This window comes from Bacillus rossius, chromosome 6 (assembly GCF_032445375.1).
Source record: "Bacillus rossius redtenbacheri isolate Brsri chromosome 6, Brsri_v3, whole genome shotgun sequence".
NCBI classification, from domain to species: Eukaryota; Metazoa; Arthropoda; class Insecta; order Phasmatodea; family Bacillidae; genus Bacillus; species Bacillus rossius.
This window is the reverse complement of record NC_086334.1, coordinates 29247271-29263930: the sequence shown is the minus strand read 5'-3', so window position 1 is coordinate 29263930 and position 16660 is coordinate 29247271. Positions and strand designations below refer to the sequence as shown.

General features: G+C 34.1%; 1 protein-coding gene across 4 annotated transcripts; it reads right to left on the bottom strand.

Annotated features, from left to right (window-relative positions):
* Nucleotides 1-55: 55 nt before the first annotated feature.
* On the bottom strand, nt 56-16285 carry LOC134532955 (dehydrogenase/reductase SDR family protein 7-like). Of its 4 annotated transcripts, none has more exons than XM_063370037.1 (7): nt 16040-16285; nt 11762-11924; nt 9653-9796; nt 9082-9301; nt 4133-4217; nt 2512-2672; nt 56-2073 (listed from the first exon to the last, which is right to left on the bottom strand). In XM_063370037.1, exons 2-7 carry the CDS (start codon nt 11912-11914, stop codon nt 1880-1882), a joined length of 957 nt encoding a protein of 318 aa, XP_063226107.1. In that variant the 5' UTR covers nt 11915-11924; nt 16040-16285; the 3' UTR covers nt 56-1879. The 4 variants fall into 4 exon arrangements, with proteins under 4 accessions (XP_063226107.1, XP_063226109.1, XP_063226106.1 ...); XM_063370039.1 differs by having other exon boundaries at nt 16208-16284; XM_063370036.1 differs by lacking the exon at nt 16040-16285 and adding an exon at nt 13895-14548.
* Between the last annotated feature and the right edge of the window lie 375 nt (nt 16286-16660).

The window sequence follows — 16660 nt, the reverse complement described above, 5'->3', positions numbered from 1 at the left end:
AGAAGACTTTGAAACAAATTAACACCATAAGTGATTGTCTATTGAAAATACATTATTTAATTCTAAACATTAGTATTTATTTCACATGAGAAACTTATTTGTTACAGCTGGTCACTTAACAAAAACGTATTCCATGAAATGAGCTATGCTATTAGACTATATAAAAACATTAATGACAAAACCAGTTGAAAACAAGATGGCATCTTTCAATTATGACTCTTTAGAAATAAATGAAAATTATCAAAAGGCTCTTGATGAAATTATCCTTACAAAAGAAAATGTTTCAGATATACTTCAAAAACGTACATTACAAAGTTATGTCTAAAACCTTTATCTCTATGGTGTATATCTGGCAACATCACACACAAAAACGACGGAGATAATGGCAGATATCGTGCACTTAGAAAAGAGAGTAAATGCCCATATAAATGCATACTGCAAACCACGAATGAAACGTGCTATAAGTACTGAAAAAACTGGAACCACGTTTTCTAGTGGTCCAACGGACCACCCAGGCCCGTGCCACATGTCTGGAGTCTACAAATTATAGTTCAACATCCGAAAAATAAAAAGACAAAAGGTGGAATATTACTATGGCATGGCTCCGGTACCCATACTCAAAATTGTCTCCCTTACAGTATCAAAAAATTGTTTTCAGTGAGCTGCAGAACGGTGTGACCAACCGGCCCAGCACTCTTTAATGACTGACGAGGCTACGCAACTACATCCAACCTCACAGGGAAGATCATCGATCATCAATCACAATGCACCTCTTTCATCCAAGAACACAACACACAAAATACATAACCCTCGCATTGAGTCATTTCTGCAAAAAAGCAAACATATAAATCACAGTCTTTTCTGATTGGCTGGCATGAAAACCCAATCAATTTACCACCTTCCAAGGTAGCCACCACCTGCTGATGTTCCTATCATAAGAAATACATACAGAAAGCATTATATAAAATAAATGGGGAAATTGGTGCTGCCGAGTTGTGCGCGTCTGGTCCTTCCTTTTGACAAAACAATGTACAATATTCTAGAAACATAATTATAGCATCCAAATCCAATTGTAAAATATGAGCAAAAAAACATTACTAAGAGTACATAAAATGCTGAAAAATATATTCTAACAAATACTAACTTAGCAAAAATGTGAAAACAGTAGAAACATAGTTAAATGGCTTTACTTATAAAGTATAAAAATATCAAAATTAATTACAAGAATATTAAGAATGATGAAATACAAGTATGTATGGAAAACTGGTCACCATGACCTTGCACCTATACAACTGATGTACTGCATTACCGAAAAGCATCATGTCCTAAGAATACTCTGCCACAGGCTCCAGTCCCTAAAATGCAATCACAGAGGAATAAACTGTTTTATTTCATTTGGGTAACTTCAATTGTCTTGATTACACCAAGCTACAATCCTGCACCATTATACACTAAAAAATGTTATGTAATGAACGACTATTGCAAGTTACCACACAAAGTCAAAACATCCACATGCAAGGCATAATTGAAATTATCATAACATAATCCGTGATTGTTTTTTGTAAAATCAATACAATGAATAAATAACATTTTTCATAACAATTATTTTCCACAGCTGTCAACAATCTTTATAAAATCACAGTGTTGTCGACAAGACTTTCCATAAACCACAGCACTCCCCCTAGGTGTACAATGGTAATGTAGGTGCTGGTCTTGTAAGAGTAACGTCAACGTCTCTATACCACCCATGGTAGATATTTTATAATGTTGTTACTGATCGTATTTGTTTTCCAGTATCGCAATAAAAATTTTGTTGATGTGTACCACTTGGTAAATTAATTACATGACAACAATAAGAATGTCAGCTCACAAAGATCATTCACATCTGCTGCTTCTTCGCTCTCCTTGCCATGATCCAGAAATACAAAGCTGGGGCGAAAGTGCGCAAATAGATCGCTATTCGGGGCACAAGCTGCGAAACAGTAATTTCTTTACTCTCCAGCACCACATTCTTCACAATCTCTCGGGCTACATGTTCAGGGCTGAACCCAGCAGCAGTCGTTTCATCCAGCACTAGAAACACAAACAATACCTCATCCCCACTATTTATAACTAGTCTAGTGAAAAATACTAACATGTTATAAAAAAATATAGAGGAAAAGGAAAGATACAGTGTTACGTGTAATGTTTTCCTGCTTATAACATCATAATTTTTAAGTGTGTATATTTCCCCCATAAGAAAATAAATACATTATATATATATATATATATGTATATATGTATATATATATGTATATATATATATTTATACACACACACGCATACACACCTCCTTTTTTTTGGCAAATTTGCAGTTAGGAAACATTGGTGGTGGGTTGGCACCTATTCTCTAACTGACTAAGAAGTCCATGGCTAGTAATTAAACCTATATATATAAAAATTGATATGTATTACAAAATAATGATATTGAAGTGTCAGCACAAATATGTTGTTGGCAAAAGTATTATTTACCTCCGTATGTTTTTCCATCCCCCGTAATGGCATTCAGAGAGAGATTGGTATTTATATATCCTGCTGTGATAACCAGCACTTTCACATTGTGACAAGCCACTTCTGCCCTCAGGGTGTCGCAGAAAGCCTGCAGTGCATGCTTGGATGCTGCATACGCCGACCTGAGGCACGCACAAACACACGTAACACACCTGAGCAGTTCCACTTAACACTTACTGAATAGTTCACAGGGAAAATTATAACTGCATATTTGTAACAAAAACTGTATGTGCAAACAACAAACTACTATATACATACTGAACAAAACTATGTACAGTTGATTCAATCTTATATAAACACAGTTGAATTCTTGCTAAATGTTAACCTTTTTGTCAAGAAGCCATTAAAATATGAAACTATCATAATATGTTATCAGTTGAAACAGATGTTATACAGTTTGTGTATACATTGAATTTTGTGAACTTGCTGACCGGAATGACTGTCAGCTGTCAATTACTAAATGCTCAGAATAAGGGAAATGTACAGAGTGATTTAAAACAAAACCAATAACCCCTAGTAAATGATGCACTATGAGAAAATATATATTTAACTTCATCCCTCAAGTAATAAGCCAAAAAATAAAATTTTTGAACTTTTTTATTATACATCAAAAACCATTTGCAGTTAAGTAACAAATTGACAAATAATTCTTCCTATAATCGAGGTCTTAAACATCTGAAAACATTATGCTTCATCAAGTCTCAAAAATGTCCGACAAACACTGTGATCTCATACATTCACAATAAATTTTATGATGTAAGAGGCAGTCAAAACTTGTATATTGTACAAGCATGCTAATGATTTTCGACTTAAAAATATTTCTGCTGTCATGCATTGTATGCAAAAAAATAAGTGCGAGACTGATATATTACAAAAACTAAATGAAAATACCTTTTTTGTATAATCTTAATTACCTATACAGTTGACTCACGATAATCCAACATTTATGGGACAGAGGGGGTGTCAGATTATCAAAAATGTTGGATAACCAAAGGTTGATTTTTTTAAAATTGACTTTTTACTTCTAAGGCAAGAAAATTTAAGTTATGTATATATAATGTTAAAATATTAAGTATATATTTTACAACCACTGTGGATATTAAAAAAACTGAATTAGGCATAGTTGTACACAAATGAATAAAACAAATTTTAATATTTATGTCAACAATATGTAGTTATGTATACAGAAATATACAAATACAGTATATAGAAATTCATAGTGTAATTCTTATAACATAAAACAAAACAAATTGTAGCAATTATCTATGCACATTTTTACGGCTTAAAAAAATCTGTAGTATGTAGTTTTTTTTTTGGCAGCAGTGACGTCATCTGACACAGCGTTGGACTGTCAAATGTTGGATTATCATCAGTCAATTGTATTAAATTTGAGCCAATAGAAAATTTCATGACCAGCTAAAAAATAATCTGATAAAATAATCATGCAGTCCAATTTAATTGACATAGCATACATAAAAATTACTCACTTTGACGATAACCACAATAAATAATTCCTCTTTCAAGCAGTTATGATTTATAAATAACAAAAAATTTACATAACTTACAATTATCTTGGGCTTACCTATATGGTATGGCTATTTTTGCCTGCACACTGCTTACAGCTACAATATGACCACTGTGATTTTTGATCATAGATGGTAATAGAGCTGCAACAACAAAAAATAAAAATGAAATCAACACAAAAGTTTAGAAACCAATACATACAACTGACATAATTATTTAATATTATCATCATTATTTTCTTTTAAGTGTTTATACACAAATTTTCTGGTTACTTTACATACTGTCAGCTAAATACTTTGCAATAATACCACATGTTGACAATGTTTTATTGATTTTGAAAGTAGTTACATGCTGTCACAAATATGCTTACATTTCGCTAAAATTATTACCAAATTTTCTGTTTAAGGCCAGGTGAAAGGTTTATAAACAATTATCACATAAATAATGCAACACCAAACTATATTCCAGTGGACAGAAAAATTCCTTTTTGCACATTAGTTCATACTTCCTGGGAAGCTTAACATCAAATATCACATTTTCTCAGAAACTGGTAAGACACAAAGACGTTAACAGTAAAATTATTTTCTAGTCTTCGGTAGGTGGTACTAGATGTCAGTGGCGTAGCGTGGGTGGGGCGGAGGGGGCGGCCCGCCCCGGGCGGCAGCCCGCGGGGGCGGGTCGCCGGTGAAGCTGGTTGAGATCTGATCTATGATTCATTCATTACATGTGTCAGACACACTATAATGTTCCATTTTTATCTAAAATTTTGCGCACCAACTATTTTTTAATATTTATTTAAAAGAAAAACTGCGAAATCACTGACAGAGAGAGCTCTTTATAATGTTTGTTTATTTACATACGAACGGCAACATCGCATCACGCCGCGCCGCCTGGCGCGCGCGAGCCGAGTTCAGCGGCACTCCTTATTATGTTAATTACTCATACAAAATCTTTTGTTTCACGCGTCGGCCCGTGTCGATGCCTCTCTTTCGCACTCATTGAATTTAGTACTACGCATTGTACTGTAAAGTTTGACCTTAACCCAGGGCAAACCAAACAACTTCCGCAAACCGGGACACAGTAAAACTCCTATATTGCCCCGTACCGCGAGCGCAGGTAAACCCAAAAAAATATTAAAACCCAAACTAATAGCAGGCTTAAAAAATACTAATAAGGTTGCGAACAGTGAGAGGAGGCAGCAAGTTAAAAAGACGCAAAATTTATATGACAACATTTAATAAATATATATATATCATAAAATCGTTTCATCACAAATAGGCGCATCCATCATAAAATACATGCCCTATTACTACTTATAAAAAAATAGCTATATAATAATACTAAAAAAATACTTTAACAATTCCCCCAAAAAATTATAATTTGATCATATACTTCGGAGCTCCGAAAATTAAATATAATTACCAAAAAGGCATTAAAAATATATAAGAACATATTAATACAAATACAAATACAAATATAGATACACACCGGGCATATCACTGCTGTAAATACCAATTAAAATAGGCGAAATCTAGCAAAAAATTGACACACCTTAACATGCAAATAAATATACCAAAAAATTAGTTAATTACAAATTATGGGTTTACAAGCCCTTCTCAGTTAAGTCATTTTCTAACGGTCGACGCCTTTTTTCTTCTAGGTCTGGCAGGGATTGGGTGAAACACGCTGAACATAAAATCCCAGTTTCAGTTTTATTAGTCCGTTAATTTAAATCCCAAAAATCCACAAATTATAGTTTCGCACCAGGGGTCAAAGGGGCAATCCTTGTATTGTTTTTCTTGCAAGCTGTTTGGCAATTCCGGCTCTAACTTCACATCTGATGAAGGATTCAACAAATGGTGGAAGCTAAATACAAGAATAGGAGACCATGAAAATAGCCTGGGCCGTGAACAGAGCTTCTTGAAATGGAAGGAGTTGGAAGTTCGCCTGAACTGTAAAGCAACCATCGATCAGAAACAACAAGAAGTTTTCGAAAGTGAGGAGAAGAAGTGGAGGGATGTACTGTACAAGTTGCTGAAAATTATCCAGTTCTTAGCCAAACAGAATCTGGCCTTCAGAGGACATCGAGAAGACATTCGAGGAGATGATAGTGGCAATCGCGGGAACTTTCTGGAGTTAGTGCACCTCCTAGCTAAATACGACCCTCTTCTAATGGAACACCTGACAAAGATAAAGCTGGGAGCAAGAGTCTCAGTTTCGTATCTATCTCCAGAAACCCAGAATGAATTTATAAACTTACTGGGACAGCAAGTTCGATCCACCATCATCCGTCGTATTCAAGAAGCTAAATATTATTGCGTAATCTTCGACAGTACACCAGACATCTCCCACAATGACCAAATGAGCCAAGTTCTGCGATACGTACATATCGAAGGAGAAAAAGTCGCCGTGGTAGAATCTTTCATTGACTTCTTCGAACCAAAAGGAAAAAATGCAGAAGATCTCAGCAACGATATAATCGCGAAGATAACATCAGACGGACTGGACATACAGAATCTGAGAGGACAGTCTTATGACAATGCTGCCACAATGTCAGGGATCCACAATGGAGTTCAAGCCCGGATTAAAGCACTGAATCCGAAAGCTATATTCGTTGCATGCACAAACCACTCACTAAACTTGGCTGGGGTACACGCTGCTTCTGAATCAGTGGATTCCGTGACGTTTTTTGGAACTCTGGAGAAGCTGTTTGCCTTCTTTTCCGCATCAACTGTTCGATGGAACGCTTTGGATGCCGTCACAGGTCAAGCAGTAAAAAGAGTCACTGAAACGCGCTGGAGCGCTAGACATGTAGCTGTCAAGATGCTTAAAAATAAGTTTGAGGTAGTTCTTGAGGTACTAGAACAATTAACAGATTCATCTCAAACTTCCGAAACAAGATCGGGAGCCAGTCTTCTCCTGACAGCCATGCAGTCATTTAACTTCCTAACTTTTCTTGGCTTTTGGGCTGCAGTGCTATCTGAAGTAGATGACGCACAGATTTACCTGCAGCAACGAGGACTAAGTGTGGATAAGTGTGCTCAGAAACTCTGCGCTTTGAAAACCCTCTTAGTGGAAAGTAGAGACCGTTTCGTGCAAGAAGCAATTGACTTTGCTAAGACTCTCTGCGAAAAACTCGGAATCGAACTCAAAACGAGAAGAATTTGCAGGAAAAAACGCATGCATGGCGATGAATCTTCTGAAGATGCAGCTTTGTCTCACGAACAGGAAATCTGTCGAGAGATTATCGCATCATTCGACAAGATCATTCAAGAAATAACGACTCTATTCCAGCAAATTCAAGAAATATCGGACAAGTTCGGATTTTTTATGCCAGCGAAACTTTTGGACAGCAAGTTCGGGGATCTTTCCCATGTATTAGAAGACATCGACAAGGACGAGTTTCAGATGGAGCGGAAGCGTCTTCAGCAGTTTGTTGTTGTTGCCTGTTCTGAATCAGAGGAAGATATAAGTGGTAAAGGACCACTGGAGCTCCTCCAGTTCATTCAAAAACTGAATCTCGGAATTTCGGTTCCAAATATAGTCATCTTGATTCGTATATATTTGACTTTGGCGATTAGTGTTGCAAGTTGTGAAAGAAGTTTATCGAAGTTGAAACTAATAAAAAATTACTTCAGATCTACTATGAGCTCCGCTAGACTATCAAACTTGGCTATATTGTCAATTGAACAAGAATTGGCTGTTAATATTGATTTTGACAAAGTTATTTCTGACTTCGCTGCTCATAAGGCCCGTAGAATCCACTTGTAAAACCGCTCATCCTATTTTAACTTCAATATAAGGTACCTCATTGCATGTGAAATTTAATTTTAACTAAGCACCTATAGAATGGGGGCGGCAAAATAGGTCTCCCGCCCCAGGCGCCGAGATGGCACGCTACGCCACTGCTAGATGTGTTTCTGCAGAGCTTCCAAGTTCATGTTTTGATTTGGTTTATATTTACAATATAGTGGGCACTCTTTAATTCAGAATTCTTTGGTTACGTACATTCCGTAATACAGCACCGATTGAGCTGATTTTTGTGGATTTTTCGGGGGATTCAAGTGTTCGAAATTCCATCAAAAATGAAAGTAATAGCATTAAAATTGTTAGAAATTCTTTTTGCTAGCTAACGACTGAATGTAGGGTTGTATTATCACAACCCCTAATTTATATGCCCTTACATGCAAAAAAAAATCAATAAAACAGCCGTTATAGTGGTTTGTAAAGACTTAAATGCTCGTGCTCAGCCTGCCTAGAAGGCATGTCCACGAGCGATAATGACTACGTTGTTTTACTCTCGTCCCTCTCTTCCTCACTAGTAGAGATGAGCTAGTTGTTGGCAGTCATTCACTAGCTTATCTCACTTATCCCTTCCTCCATCCCCACACCTAAGGATACTTTGGGCACGTTCAAAATGTATTGCTGCATACAATGTTAGTTGGGCACACTGCAATTAATGCTAATTTTCAGACCTGAGGAGGTCTTGATTTGTTGTTTTCAAAATGATTTTATTTTCAAGATATTTATCCACTGAAAAAAATTGATTCAACTCCATTAAATTAATCACAATATCTGCTCTGGTTGAAGGAAATCCTTGATCCATCCCTGGTCTTTTGCATCAAACATTACCAGAGCTGTTTGATGTTGTATCACTTCTGGTACATTATCGTCTGAAAGCTACAATTTTTAAGAAATAGGAGTCAAGTGAACCTACAGTTAAAAGTTTAAGAACATTTTGTTCAGCACTGAGGGAATTTGTCATGTGAACTTATGAGATGCCAAAATTCATCATAAACACTGATTTCCAACAACAACAACAACAACAAAAAAAAAAAAATGCAAGTGGAAAACTTGGCAGACATTGCAGCGAGATGGTGGTTTTCGCCAGGTACTCTTGTTTCTCCCAACCATTCATCCTGTTATACCCCATTTTCATCTCATCATTCCTCATCGCTCATATGACCTCAATGTTAAGCCCATTCATTCATTTAACAAAAAACTAACCTTTTGTTAGTGCTACTTGTCCAAAATAGTTCACCATCATGGTTTTAATGTCAACATCAATGCCTGTGGTAACTATCTGCCCTCGATAACTGACACCGGCATTGTTGACTAATATGTCGACGTGACCAAATATATTTAGGGCCTGATTAACAAAATCAGGGATGGAGTTGGTGTCGGACAAATCCAACTGTATAATGACAGGAGGATGAATGTGCTGAGTCTGCAACATCAATTAGGTAAAGATTCATAGTTGCACTATACTCAACAAAACAGTTTCTAAATACATAAATACTTTATGACACACCCCAAAGCTATAATTAATTTTCAAAAATTTAACCAGTAAGCAATTCTGCAACTGTTAAAGCATTATATATACTGTTCAAGTTGCTAAAACAATGTTAGTTTGAATCCATCCATACAGATTCAATATTGTAACATTATGCAAGCATTATAAAACTAAAGCTTTGCATAGGAAGTGCAGAAAGGAGTTAATCAGACATAATGGTCACTACATTGAGAACATAATCCTTAGTTTTGTAAAACACTACATTCTAGTTTGTGGTACATGTACCTTATGAATTTTGAGGAGGCATTCCCGCACTCGCTTCAGCTCATCTTGCCGCCGAGAAGCTAATATGACTCGGCAACCTGCCTTGTAGAATTCATGGGACAAAGCTTCTCCAAGCCCAGAGCTAGCTCCAGTAACTAAAACCACCTAATAGAAAATAAAATTGCACATGTACACAATAATTCAGACACACAAAATATTTCTTGTATTGCATTGTTCTTCAGCATTACATTCAGAAGTGAGCCCCAAAGCTGTCCAGAGTGGACACTGTAGTGCAATATTTTATTAGAAATAAAATAGTTGCCATGTACACAAGTACCTAGTATTCATTAAATGGAACTAAGGTAATGATGTAACAAGTACTAAATAAGTCTAAAGACATTGTTGTTTTTCAAGATGCTAGGCAGTGAAGCAAAGGGTAAATCTAGGTATCATCAAAGTATCTAGAGGCCATGAAAAAAAAATGTAATTGAAGGACTGGTCACAAAAGTCAACAATAACAGAGCTGGAAGTCTCCAAACTGGTAATTTTCTCGCGTCGAGGCTTTTCCGTTAATAAAATAATAAAATTCGAAAAATAACTTTTTCGAATACTGAAGATGTTCCTCTATTTACTCTGCGAACAGCTTTTTTTAAATTCCTACTGGTTTCTGAGAAATTTCAATTTGTATGTTACATTAGAGCAAGGGCAGATTCAGAATGATGGTCTGGAGAGGGTCCAATTCAATTTTCAAATAAAATTCTAGTACATTTACAATCGAAATATTTAGTACATTTTATTTTTGTTCGAAAACATCCTGTTTTCTATAGCACTGCAGTAAAATAATAATTAAGAAAGTTTGGTCAACTATGATAAGGAATTAGGAATACATTTAAAAATTACTCAGGATTCAGGAGATGCAGTGAAGCGGCCATCGCCTTGTTGTGCTTTAATTGCGTTTCTGATCCTAGGGTTTTCTATACATACGAAAATGTATATTATTAATTTGGATATTGTAACGCAATGTAACGTAAATAATAACTTTAAAAAAAAATGACTCCCTACCATGCATCCAAATCCAACCCCAGGGATTTTTTTAGCAGTATGGAGGCATGAAGATCCGACTTGTTACGTGCAATAGCATGTAACCTGATGTATAAAAGGAATTATTACGCCTAATACAGGCAAAATGACAATTCCTTTTATACAACAGTTTATGTGCTATCACACATAAGAAGCCGAAGCTTCGTGCCTCCATACTGCTAAAAAAAAAAAAAAAAATTCTTGTCAAGGATTGACATGGGTTTGGATACATAGTACGGAGTCACATAATTTTTAAGTTATTATTTATGTTCGACTGGGATACATTATCCAATAAACAAAAATATACACGTTGTAAAGGCCCTTCTACAATAATTCGAACCTGTGGATGGTGTGTGTCCTTATCCTCACATAAATTACGTCACATTGTCACACAAAAAACAGCCTAGTCTACAACTGCGATGTCCAATAACAGAATCTATTGATTTCTAAGGTAGTCATCAGGGTGAAGTAAATATAGAGCGCCTAAAATAATTGTTTTCTGATTGTTTTTGTTTACTATTTTTATGCTTTGTAAATATGTACACAGCTAAATTTTAATTTAATTTTAAATTACCTCAAAAATTTAATTTCCAGAAGCCTTTTGCTATCTTGCACTTTATTTTTGACGCATCACTTCAGTTCACAGTCTCATAGTCCACTGAAGAAGTCACAGATTTCTAATGTTCATGCAAATTTCTATTTCATATTTTACTATTTCATATTATGTTTTATTTAATTATAAATAAAAGCGATCCTGTGCTGTAGAAAAATATTATTACAACATCCCGATAAAATTCTGGAATTGTAGACATGCAGTTTATGAAAATTGGAATCAAACTATGCTAGAAAATAAAAATAATAAATTCTTGATTGAGGTAAATAATTACAATGTAACAAACATTTATTAGTAATAAAGCATATTCAATGAAATGCCACAGGCAGAGTAACTTTGTACAGCACATACAATATTAAACAACCAGTTCAAAAAATAATATGTTCATACAAAAATATATATTAGAAACAATACTTAATATTTATGGGCCAACATACCTTGCCTTGTAACTTGTTTTTGAATAGTTTAAACTTCCACGCAGCTACAATGTTAAATACCACCCATGGTATCGCTAATGGCATGCACACAGTGCCAAGAATCCAAGCAAATGCTGACCACATCCTAAATGGGCTTTCGTTATTCTGCTTCATTGTCAAGAACCTGCAACAAATAATTTTACAGGTACAATGCCCAACACAATGGATGTACAGTACAGATTTTGTTATCTATCATCCATGTGGGCAGAAACATCACTTATGAAAACCCTACTGTCACGTTAAAAATAATGAATATTTTTGCCTAAAAAAAATAGAGTAAGGACTAAGTGTACACATAACAAAGATATTTTTCACCATGTAGTTGCCATGATGTATCAATTTCTATCTACGTACCTAAATAATGTAATTATACCAATTTTGAGATCAAGAACTTAAAATGGCCAGAATTGAAATATATAATACAAATAAACCACAAAGTAATGATAGAAAAATTACATATTCTTGTATCTGAAACAAATTTTTAACATATTTAAAATATAAACAACCATGGCTACCAACGTGGCCAAATACTTAGCATTGGTAAGAGGAAGAGATGGGCATTGCTGAGCTAATCAGTATGGGTGCGTGTCTGCATGCATGCCACTGTAAATGCTTGGTTCCATGATATCAGTTTCCAGTTATGATCTGTCTCTGTTTCTGTGTTATTGCAGAATGGGCCTTACAAAATTAACATTATTTTGAATGTAACTACCCTAACTTAATTAAACTGCACAAAATATCTAAAGCATTTTAAATGTAGCTAATCTAAACAAACACCCTGTTTAACATGGCAAATTACCAGTGAATTATTTTAAATATTGCAAAGCTGTTTAGTAGATTCATCAAATAAAATGAGAATTCCATATACAGAACTTTATTGAAATTTTTTTCCCACGAGCACCTAAACTAGAAAATAACAATACCTAATAAAATTTTAAAGTTTTACATTCTTACCTAATCCTTAATACTGAATTACTCAATGTAGGCAATTATAATATTCCAGGGGTAAATATGTAGAGTAGCGGTATATGCGAAAAGAAATGCTAAAAATCCGAAAATACTTTTATTATATGCTCTTTCACTTCCTTTTTTCAAAACAATCGGCGGAGATAAGAAATTCCAAATACTTTAGGAGATATCGAAATTTTAATTTTCATAGTTCGGCGATATTTGTTAAAAAAATTTTAAAAATTCCGAAAATACTTTTATTCTATGCTCTTTAACTTCTTTTCATTGAACATGGCGGAGATAAGAAATTCCAAATACCATAGGAGATATTGAATTTTTAAATTTTCATCACAATACCTGTGCATTCATGTGGCCACCATTGTTTCTTGTTTGTTACGAGTATTATTTATTTATTTATTTTTTTTTCCCGTGACGTAGGTGAACAACTACATAATTTTCTACTAATGGCAAAGGAATTGTACCCGCCTCTAACTTAGGTGAGTTTTTAACGTTTCAAATTTTGGTAAATATGTACAGTCGCGGTAGATGCCAAAAAAAATGCTCAAAACCCGAAAACACTTTTATTCTGTGCTCTTGCACTTCCTCTTTTCAAATCAACCGGCGGAGATAAGAAATTCCAACTACTTTCGGAGATATCGAATTTTTTAATTTTCTTCACAATACCTGCGTATTCATGCGGAAAAAAATGCTAACAATCCGAAAATACTTTTATTCTATGTTATTTCACTTCCTCTTTTCAAATCAACCGGCGGAGATAAGAAATTCCAAATACTTTATGAGATATAAAAATTTTTAATTTAGCAATACAACGCCTGTTTAACCCTTCGAACGTCGCCATTTTTTATTTTGACGTGTGTTAGTGAATGCGTAATAAATAAAATGGTTGATTAGGTCAGGTCAGTTACATTATAAATACTTTCAAACTAAGCGGACATTAAAAATAATGTGAATTTAATTTAATGGTTCTTTAGTTTTAAATTATTTATAATGTAACTGACCTGACCTAACAAAACCCGGACAAATGATGAACATTAACAACTCACGTAATTTTTTTTACTTATTACTTGCGCAACAATATACAAATAAAAAAATAATACTTTAAAATTAGAAACGTTAAAAACTCACCTAAGTTGGAGGCGGGTACATTTCCTTTGCCACTATAAGGAAATGATGTAGTCGTTCACGGCAGAAGTTGACCGATTAATTAAACATCGTATTGAACAATAAATGAATAAATAATCAAGTATTGGTTCATTTGAATACTGACCAATCACGGAACAGTCACGTGACAAAATTGTCCAATAAGAAATATGATACTCGTAAACAAGAAATCTTATTATCTATGACAAGAAACAATCGTGATCGCCGCATACTACGCAGGTATTGTGGTGAAAATTAAAAAATTCAATATCTCCTAAAGTATTTGGAATTTCTTACCTCCGCCGGTTGATTTGAAAAGAGGAAGTGAAAGAGCACAGAATAAAAGTATTTTCAGATTTTTAGCATTTTTTTTGGCATCTACCGCGACTCTACATATGATGAAATTTAAAAATTCGATATCTCCTAAAGTATTTGGAATTTCTTACCTCCGCCGGTTGATTTGAAAAGAGGAAGTGAAAGGGCACAGAATAAAAGTATTTTCAGATTTTTAGCATTTTTTTTGGCATCTACCGCGACTGTACATATTTACCCAAATTTTAATGTTTTATTTTTGTTATTTGGATTTGTTGCGCAAGTAATGGTAAATATTTACAATCGCGGTAGATGCCAAAAAAAATGCTAAAAATCTGAAAATACTTTTATTCTGTGCCCTTTCACTTCCTCTTTTCAAAACAACCGGTGGAGGTAAGAAATTCCAAATACTTTAGGAGATATCGAATTTTTTAATTTCATCATATGTAGAGTCGTGGTAGATGCCAAAAAAAATGCTAAAAATCTGAAAATACTTTTATTCTGTGCTCTTTCACTTCCTCTTTTCAAATCAACCGGCGGAGGTAAGAAATTCCAAATACTTTAGGAGATATCGAATTTTTAAATTTTCATCACAATACCTGTGAATTCAGGCGGCCACCATTGTTTCTTGTTTACGAGACGAGTATGATTTTTTTTCCGCGACGTAGGTGAACGACTACATTGTTGCTTGTTTAGGAGTATCTATTAAAATCTGAAAATACTTTTATTATAGTTATGTTATGTTAGATTAGCTACATTAAAACACTTTAAAACACTATGGACGGTTAGTTAGGTTAGTATAGCTACATTAAAATAAACAGAGAAATATAAATATTAATAAATAAAACCGAGGTTGGCCGAAGGTAAATGGTTCGGGTGTAATAGGGAATGGCAGAACTTTATGTGCGTCTTGATTTACCGTTCGTGAATGCCTAATTAATTAAAATGGTCGATTAGGTCAGGTCAGTTACATTATTAATACTTTCAAACTAAGCAGACATTAAAAATAATATAAATTAATTTTAATGGTTGTTTAGTTTTAAAGTATTTATAATGTAGCTGACCTGACCTAACAAACCGGGACAAAGGATGAACGGTAGGAACTCACGTAATTTTTTTACTTATTACTTGCGCAACAAATAAAACATTAAAATTTGAAACGTTAAAAACTCAGATACGTTAGAGGCGGGTACATTCCTTTGCCATTAGTAGAAAATGATGTAGTCGTTCTACCTACGTCGCGAAAATAAAAAATCATAAACGTAAACAAGCAACAATGGTCGGTTCACCTACGCGGAAAAAAATCATACTCGTCCCGTAAACAAGAAACAATGGTGGCCGCCTGAATTCACAGGTATTGTGATGAAAATCTAAAAATTCGATATCTCCTAAAGTATTTGGAATTTCTTATCTCCGCCGGTTTTAATGTAAAGAGGAAGTGAAAGAGCATATAATAAAAGTAATTTCAGATTTTTAGAATTATTTTTCGCAAATACCGCTACTCTACATGTTCAAAATTTAAAAATTCCATATCTCCTAAAGTATTTGGAATTTCTTATCTCCGCCGGTTGATTTGAAAAGAGGAAGTGAAAGAGCACATAATAAAAGTATTTTCAGATTTTTAGCATTTGTTTTCGCATATACCGTTACTCTATATATTTACCATTCCAGGTATAAAAATTTACAAATTGGGATTTGTCTTGATACAAAAAATACATGATACGAATGCTAGGCTACTTAGTATTACGGAACTTAGGTTATGTATTTTTATTTACGGTTGTTATTTACATCTGTATGTTTCATATTAATGTTACCTACCCAAGCAAACCACTTTACAATAAAAAAAACCAATAAAGAAAAAAAAATCAGTTTTAAAAGTAAGTTACGATTTCCGATTTTAGTAATACATAAAATTCTATTTCTGATCTATTATTGTAAATTTCGTACGGCTTCACATTTTACAATAGTTTACTCCACAAATCTTACGGTTTTTTAAAATATTTACACAAAAAAAGCCTTATAACAAGGATACAACGGCTAAACACTAATTTTGTTTTTCTATATCGATTCTAAAAAGAGTTTGAAACGCTCAGAAGTATATCTAAAAAATTATTTATTCTATGAATTAGTTTCACCATTATATAATTAAAAGACTTATCACAATTGATAAACTAAGAAAATGTAAACCAGTTTACAAAACAAAAATTCAAATATATATTTTTTTAAGTTAAATTTATATGTGAAATATACTATATTCAAGGTGATGAACGGTTAATTACACCATACATCTCAAGCAAAACTGCAACATGTCTTTACAACAATGTTAATTGTTTCAGAAATAAATTTGTCCACTTATTTAATTTCTGGAAACACAAGTGTATTGTTAATACGTACAGTATGACCCTGCTACGATATAGATTAAGATGTTTCGCTCGCAAT

Bases quoted from the DNA above. Each gene is read 5' to 3' on its own strand.
- LOC134532955 (XM_063370037.1), bottom strand. From the start codon at position 11,914: ATGAAGCAGAATAACGAAAGCCCATTTAGGATGTGGTCAGCATTTGCT. The intron at 9,797-11,761 runs GTATGTTGGCCC...ATTTTCTATTAG, and splicing joins AAAACAAGTTACAAGGCAAG to GTGGTTTTAGTTACTGGAGC. The intron at 4,218-9,081 runs GTTAGTTTTTTG...TTGTTGTTGCAG, and splicing joins ACAAGTAGCACTAACAAAAG to CTCTATTACCATCTATGATC.